This window comes from Liolophura sinensis, chromosome 8 (genome assembly GCF_032854445.1).
Source record: "Liolophura sinensis isolate JHLJ2023 chromosome 8, CUHK_Ljap_v2, whole genome shotgun sequence".
Lineage (NCBI taxonomy): Eukaryota > Metazoa > Mollusca > Polyplacophora > Chitonida > Chitonidae > Liolophura > Liolophura sinensis.
Genome location: NC_088302.1, coordinates 53,193,544 through 53,201,588, shown reverse-complemented (window position 1 = coordinate 53,201,588; position 8,045 = coordinate 53,193,544). Strand labels below are relative to the sequence as shown.

Sequence of the window (8,045 nt, the reverse complement as noted above, 5' to 3'; positions counted from 1 at the left end):
GATACAGAAATAATTCCGATTAACTGGTGTGCTAGATAGACAAGTCCAGGCTATGCCCTACCTATAAAAGCTGAATTTAAGGTACTGGTATGGTACATTTATTGAAGCACACAAGGTAGGTTTACATGTACCGTACTAGTAGTCATTATGATAATGACTTCTTAAAAGTGAAATTGATGAATTCAAACAAAAATGTGTATTTTGTGAAATTTTTATTACCAAAATTCCACTACACAATAACAAGGTGCCAAATACCAAGCTTATGGCTGTCATATACATGTACCTGTAAGTGTAATCACTCAGAATTAGTGCACACAAGCCCAAGCATTGATTAATCAAGCAAAGCATCCTCTAAAGCAATTATCTAATAATAAATTGTAAACAGACCTTACTGTAAGTTGACTGCATGGGTAGTATTCATTATTGTTACTTGATAAATCAGATCTCCTTGAATAAGTCCAGTCTGCATTAAAACACAGGGGACTCAATTACGAGAGATTACAGACCAAATAAAATGTTACAATTCAACAGAGTTTTATTCTAAAACAATGTTAAAAAACTACATGTTACAGGTTCAATTTATTTTATTTAATTAATTTATTTAACACCATAGGCCTATGGGAATTTTTCATCCCAGGAACATCAAAATGGAACAGAGGAAGGGTCTACATCATTCAGAAGGCCTTCGCTTGTTTCCTATATGCAAAAATACATCTAAAGCCATATTAAACACTTTGAGCAATATTTCAGGCCTACAGATTTTAAAAATTACACTCTTAACAAAGATGAAGTCCTTTCTTGAAATTATTCCTCACTGTATGTTGCACCTTTTCATCTGACAATAACACAGGTTTGCAAACTCTCCACAGCTTAAGTAACTGGTTAATTAAGTCTGACATTTTAAATTAACATACATGATACTTGATGCATAGACCTACATGTCTGAACAGGTTGAAGATATACCAATGGTTTCACACTTATAAATGCTCCACTTTATTGTAAATGAAAGGAGAGCCAAACTATTGGGCTAAGGACCAACTGAACCCTCCACTTCCTTTTAATATTAAAAAAAAAACAATACACTAAATTAACAGTATAAAGGTATGTACCTCATAAAGCCATGTCTGCTGAGAGCATGCATTGATCAAACACAGCAAATAGTTTCGCCATGGTGAAAAAATTCAGAAAAAGGAAAATGTTTTTTACAGGAGAATCAAAACAGGATCTCTCTTGTTCTTACATTAGGCCACCAGACACAAATGATTCTCATTTGTAGACTAAAAAAATGTTTCCACATAGTTCATGATTTCATTAGATTAGAAAGTTGTTTCTAATCAAGCTAGAAATGAACAAAATTGTTGAACTATTTGGTTTGAGGCGATATGGCAAGTCCTACATAAACCTATATGCATATCATTACAAGATTCATAGTCAATAAGTCTATCATTAATAAGTCATAATCTAAAATGGAATGTACCAAGTAAAATGCATAACTGAATCCTTCACTGTTGCTAGTTAGTGTTTTCAGCAGCTATATCAATGTTTCTCATCTGCAGCGTACAGAAATTTTCCCCACTATTTTCCACATATCGTATAGGATGATTCCCAATGCGTTAGCGCAGCTTTAAATAGAGACCAAGCATCAACCATGCCTTAATTAACTAGCTGTAAATGAACAGTGACTCACACTAAACTCTTAACAATCAAGAGAGATTAAAGAATTTAAGTGGGCCTTGACTGATATTTTAATAGTATTCAAGCCACAAAGGGTTTTTTCCCTTCGCAGTGTAATAGCAAATATAGTTTGTCAATATCAAACAAGAGTGTCTGGCACAGCATTTCAGCTTTGTCATGGGCTGCATTCTAGTCAGTGTGGAGAGAGTGGACAGAGCCTGCGCAGCACATAGTTTGACTGTCCAATCTGGAAAGGTGGCCTACTTCAGTTGGAACGGAAACATCAGGCTATTAACACAAGGCTTCCGGATGGCAACATTTAAAGGAAGGCTGTCTCTGCGTTTACACTTGACAGATGCCTGAGTTGGCATTTATACACCACCCATGTTAGCAAGGCAGGAATTGAACCCCAGCCATGGTGCTTTTCTTGTTTAGATGTACTGTCTGAGCATTAGAGTATACGTCACATTCTATGTTTGAGGTGTGATAGCACTGGGTAACAGTTCCTGTTAACTTAAGTCACACCACACGATAGAAAGGACTTCTCCCCTGATTCAACATCAGCTGAAAGATGCAGACTTTCCTCACATCAATCTCCTTTTATAATCTTCATATCAAACAACAGAAAACAAGCAAATGATGGTGGTGTACGCGTGGTAAAGTTTGGGAAGAATTCTCTCCCCTTTGCTCTCAATGTTACTCTTATGTCCTGAACTGACAGCCCCTGGTAAAGAGTTGAACCCTATCTCACCATTGCCGAAGAAGCCAAATAACGGAGTTCTAGGGAAGACTTTATGGAAGGCATCTGATTCCACATTGCGTTGTAAATACAGGCCTTCACCTCTTCCCACACAGGCAAACATGAATGCGAAACTCTTCTCTTCTGACACCTCTGACGTCTTCAGCTGCCGAATCTGTTTCTCAGCATCCTCTGCATTACTCACAGACTCTCGAATTATCACAGACCATACTCGCAAATTGTCACCACAAAATGCAAGACAAAGTATAGTTGGAAAACTGTAAACAGAGAGCAGAGAACACCTGATTAAAAGGTATCCAGAAAAAATTATATGCAATTAAACCACTATAAAACTGAAAAAATAGGTCATTAAGAACTACTCCAGTTTCAAAGCCTCTGCCTTTTATACAATCTCACTGAATGGGTGGTCACGGGTAAATGGGTAAACAGTATAACTGACTGGGTCCCAATATCTAAATATTCCACTATATACAAAAACAGAAACAAAAGTGGTCAGTCACTTGACAAAGAGGATCGAAAAACTTGTCAAACCTTTCACATTTACTGTCAGCCTAAAGCAGTCTATAATACACTTGTAATGTTGAGTAAACATTCATCCAGAACAATATGCTGATCTACGCACCTGTCCTCGGAAGAAGTGTCTGAGGATTTGGGTTTAGGTTTCACCACTAAGTTATCCACATAACCACCAGCCACTATTGCATCCTTATACTTATTCAGAATGCTGTGCCCAATTTCTGGGGGGCAGAACGGTTCATCACAGAAAAACAAGACGGCCCTGACGTTTTTGTCAGGTGGAATGCCACTTATCGTGGTGATGTCCACATCGCGCGACTCTAGCTCGTCTATTGCCATGTGCCAGTTTGTCTCGGAGGAGTAAATGTCCATGGTGAAGGAGAGGATGTCAAGTCCAGGAAGGTGTGGTAACAATAACATGGTCAACGCCTTCTCGCCTTCCACTTCTACACTCCTTGTACTCCTCCATTCTGTACCTGAGAAACAAACGTGATAACAGAATACTTCAGTACATGTATTCGCCATCAAAATCTATAGCTGGAATAATCACCATGTCCTGTATTTTGGAGGAAACCGGAATGTAAATGTTAAACCACCAACCTCTGACAAGTCACTTACAAACTTTCCCACACACAGATACACCCATGATGCTGATGGAAGATAAATGTTTTTCAATGAATTCTAGACTGCACAAATGGCCACATCAGTATCACAGACTACTTGACGTCATTCAGATAACACAAAAAAACAAAAGACGAGAATGTACAAGTACTCTGACCAAGATCGGATTCGAGCCTGAACAACTAGACCGCCGTTCACTCCTATTTTTTCGTTACATATAACGGTTCTAAGAATGGTTTCAAATACACTGTATATTGTACACGTAAAACATGTCCATTAATGTTACTTTATGTAAGGGTGGACCCACCGACCGCACCGTCTGCAGCTGACCCAAACAGGCTACACTGGCTGGGCAGTTTTTCCTCGATGTACTGCTCCAGTTCCACCTTAACACACTTGGCGGCTCGGCTGCAGTGTTGTCGACGGCCTGTCTGGTTAGGTAATACCAGCTGTTCCTCGTACAATGCAGAGCTCATAAAAGCCACCACTGTGTGCGGCTCTGACCACAATCCCTGCAAAATCACACAAAATCCCTCCAAAATCACACAAAATCCCCGCAAAATTACACAAAGTACCACAGTGTTTATTCAGCAATCTTGATGGCTGTGTGTTAACTGGTTTTTAATTATGCTAAAAACATAACAAAACCCAACAAGACATAAGTCTACTTGTTCACCACTTAGAAATTGTAATTAGAAAACCAAGAAGGGTCATGGCAAAAAAAAAATCTACACGAGGTATACAATGTAAATGTTGCACTATGTACATTTAGCATGTTTGATAATTTAAAGCAATGTTGTTGGCATGCATTAAAAACAAAATCTAAATCTGAAATCTAAACACAGATTTTTGTATCAGTCATGTGACGAGCTGATGCAATTAGCATAATTCTGGAACAAGCATTATACACATTTATACACAGATCTCACCTGACAGCTCATCAAGTCAGTGGATCTAACGGAATATCTACGTATTTTCCCACTGAATTAAATGGATCAATTTACTCTTCCAAAACAAAGCTGAGATTTAACATTTCAAATGACCACAAAACCTGTCAATGCAACAATCCAAATCATGTCAATGAAACAATCCAAAACCTGATAAGGTCAGATATAACCATATACTCACATCCAAAAATATTTTGATTTTATCTGCTAAGCTTGTGCTGTCTTCTTCTTCATCAGGTATTGCCATAAACCAGGCTAGGCTGCGTCGACACTCTCGAATCTCTTTTGCCAGCTGACTCCACTGTTTACATACCCTGTTGGAATAAACAAGAAAATGTACTGATAAACCAGAATCAGTTCTGTGGTGTCTTTAATGTACATGTACCATGCTCAGTACTGATAGGCTTCTCAGTTTCTTTGATTAAATGAACATGCCATATTAATATGTATGTATGCTGGGGGTTTAATGTCGTACTTAAAGGACAAGACATCACCTCGCTACAACATATATCAATCAAAGGCAGGATACTCAAGCTTTGTAAAAAGTATCATACTTTATTACTTTAATGTGATTTCACCAACTAACATGTAGAACAAAACAACAATACTGCACAAATGGCTGGTGTAAGTTTAAGCGACCATGTTGAAAACTTTATCCAATCAAACATCTTGCTAATCAGATTGTGTGGCCTAAGCTCTGACGTAGCCTTTACCCATTCACTCTTTGAAGTGACATATGATAACACAGAACTACTGCATAGGACATCATTTTGAGCTCGTTCACAAGGATTTAGTTACACGAAGCAGAAGGGCTATTTCACAAAGCGTTGTGGGACAGGACTGTATCATTTAGGCACCGACATAGATGCAAAATCAGTTAATTTACAACAATTCAACAATGGTATTATAAATTAAGGCAGACAGTAGCATATACCGTCTCGGCCCAAACTGCATTCATCTCCCCACATACATTTTTTGTCATTCATTTTAGCGTTTAGTCAGCAGTTTCCAAATAACAAATATCAGGGTGAGTGCAAAATTCATACAGGGATACTCAAGGTGTATGGGAATGAGAAGGAGGCATCTCACAGGACAATTCTTTCAACCAATTAAATCTTATGATATAATTCTTTTTCTTTGAATTTATGACAACTGAAGAATTTAAATTTACTCATTCGTCTTTCTCCTATACAAGGGATATTTTTTCTGTTTTCTTTCATAAAATACAGTAAAATACTGAAACACAGTATTCAAGCTGAGGTGCTTTCTCTGATGTCCACGATAACTAGGTCAGCACTGCTCTCATCTTAGAAGCAAGCACTACAAAACTGAAGCATAAAATCCAGTGACAGTTGAATGCCTAGATCAGTCTTAGAGGTGCTTAGATTTATTTCCATTTGTTTCAGAATTGAGCATAAATCTAGTTGTATAACAGTCCTATTGTAATTTTGGAAACATTTAATAGGGTCAAGATCACCAGTACAACCCCTCAGGAGGCTACGACCTGAACCAGGAATACCATGGGCGTAAACCTTCAGCTACGCTATTTAAATAAGGAGTTCTGGAGTCCCATGAAAGTGAAATAGTAGGCCTACTATGTCAACAGTTCAAGCAGTGTAAGAAATATTTTTCCAGTATATCCAATTTCTGAGAAAACTATATGTATCATTTGAACCTTCATTGCCGAAGTCCACAACTTTTATCTAAGCTCTGCTTAGACTATTATGTGAGAAATACCTTCAACAGTAGAGAGCTAGAGTAAACATGGCATCACCTTGCCCTTGGTAATGGAGATAATGCCGGTTTGAGATACTTTGAATGGTAGTCTTTTAGTGAACATAAACATTAGTCAGGAACTATCTTTCAGTTTAACAATTTTTCATATGATGACGAGGAGTCATTAGGCGTGCGTGTATGTGTTATGTCTTCTTGCTGCAGGGCGATCCCATGCCGCCAAAGTGCTCCTATCAAAGAAGTATCATGTGGAAGACACCAGACATAATACCTCACTCAGCCACATTATACTCACACCTGGCCAACCAGTCATGTTTCCTTGCTCTAACCTCTCAGTGCTGAGCTCCAAGTGAGGCAGCCACAAGTACCACTTTTAAAGTCTTTAGTATGACTCGACCTGGCTTTGATCCTAGGTCTCCTGACTTTGAGGTGGATCGTCTAACCATTTGGCCACTGAAGCAGTCTAGTCTACAAGCCAGCTTGAGGACCTCTTGCAACTTAGTTCAACACAAGAATGTTTATATTATCACTCTCCATTGTTACTTTTGCCTGGTTGATTCACTTAGATTTGATTTATTTATTTGATTGGTGTTTTACGCCGTACTCAAGAATATTTCACTTATACGACGGCGGCCAGCATTATGGTGGGTGGAAACCGCGCACAGCCCGGGGGAAACCCACGACCATCCGCAGGTTGTAGGCAGACCTTCCCACATACGGACGGAGAGGAATCCAGCATGAGCTGGTCTTGAACTCACAGCGACCACATTGGTGAGAGGCTTCTGGGTCACTACGCTGCGCTAGTGCGCTAATCGACTGAGCCACGGAGGCCCCTAATTCACTTAGAGGTATAAACTGTATGACATCTGCATGCAAGCAAACTACTGCCAAGAACTGGCCACGGTGGGGGTGGTGCATTTGTGTGGCAACTTCAAACAATAGATATTGGGCTACATTGTTTTCGGGTCAAGTCTTTCGTTTCATTTTCTCTTCTACGATGACAGTTTCTGATGATGTTAAATTTGGCTAACTTTCGTTTGGCAAACATGGCCTCAAACCTTCGTCAGAGTGCGCTTTGTTTAAAAACCTTAGGGCGACTGGGACTTATTTGATGGGTACTAGTAATTTTTGTCTGAGACGTAGCGACAAAGCGCCTGTGCAACTGCATCAAATGGAGCATGCCCTGAAGTTTGTTTGCGGTCATCTTTGGCCAAACAAAATTTTGTCGAACCCAACGTCAGAGCAATCTCGGACTAGATGTCAGTGAGAACACCACAGTAAAGCTGAGGACGGGTAACCGTTGCTAAAAAAAAAAAGGGAAATCAGTCTATTCACAAGCCAAAGGCCTGTACCGTCAAGCACGCCAGTCACATAAACAATGTCGAGGTCAGAAACTGAGAAAGATTTCGCGGCACACATCGCATGTGTCCTACAAAATTTAATTTATAATACCAACCTAGCAGCAGTGTTCAACTGTTTAGCGGGCAAAAAAGAGAGAATGTGCTTAACAACCAGTGGGAAGTTTCCAGCCAACACCACTGCTGATATGTCCGAAATATCGTCAGTGTTGTTCGCTGAACTCCCCACGCGTCCCTCTGTCATTTCCGCCATTTTGTCTGTTTTGATCACATGATCAATATTTTCGAAAAATAATTCGCTTTATTTATTTTTCGTATAACAATACACACGGATAAGTGCCATGCCAAATTGTTTCATTATGTCTGTTGAGAATTTTTCACACTTTTTACAGTAACCTTTCGTCGTTACCTGGACAACCGACGATGCTAAAATGC

General features: G+C 39.3%; 1 protein-coding gene across 1 annotated transcript; it reads right to left on the bottom strand.

Moving 5' to 3' along the window:
- Window positions 1–231: 231 nt before the first annotated feature.
- On the bottom strand, window positions 232–7,854 carry LOC135473039 (F-box only protein 22-like). Its single transcript, XM_064752819.1, has 5 exons — window positions 7,709–7,854; window positions 4,700–4,832; window positions 3,879–4,083; window positions 3,057–3,426; window positions 232–2,691 (listed from the first exon to the last, which is right to left on the bottom strand). The coding sequence occupies exons 1-5, from the start codon at window positions 7,852–7,854 to the stop codon at window positions 2,289–2,291; spliced, it is 1,257 nt and encodes a 418-aa protein (XP_064608889.1). The 3' UTR covers window positions 232–2,288.
- Between the last annotated feature and the right edge of the window lie 191 nt (window positions 7,855–8,045).

Coding starts and splice junctions, on each gene's coding strand:
- LOC135473039 (XM_064752819.1), bottom strand. CDS start 7,854: ATGACAGAGGGACGCGTGGGGAGTTCAGCGAACAACACTGACGATATT. Junction 4,833..7,708: donor CAGTTGAACACTGCTGCTAG/GTTGGTATTATA, acceptor TTATTCCAACAG/GGTATGTAAACAGTGGAGTC. Junction 2,692..3,056: donor GACACTTCTTCCGAGGACAG/GTGCGTAGATCA, acceptor CTCTGTTTACAG/TTTTCCAACTATACTTTGTC.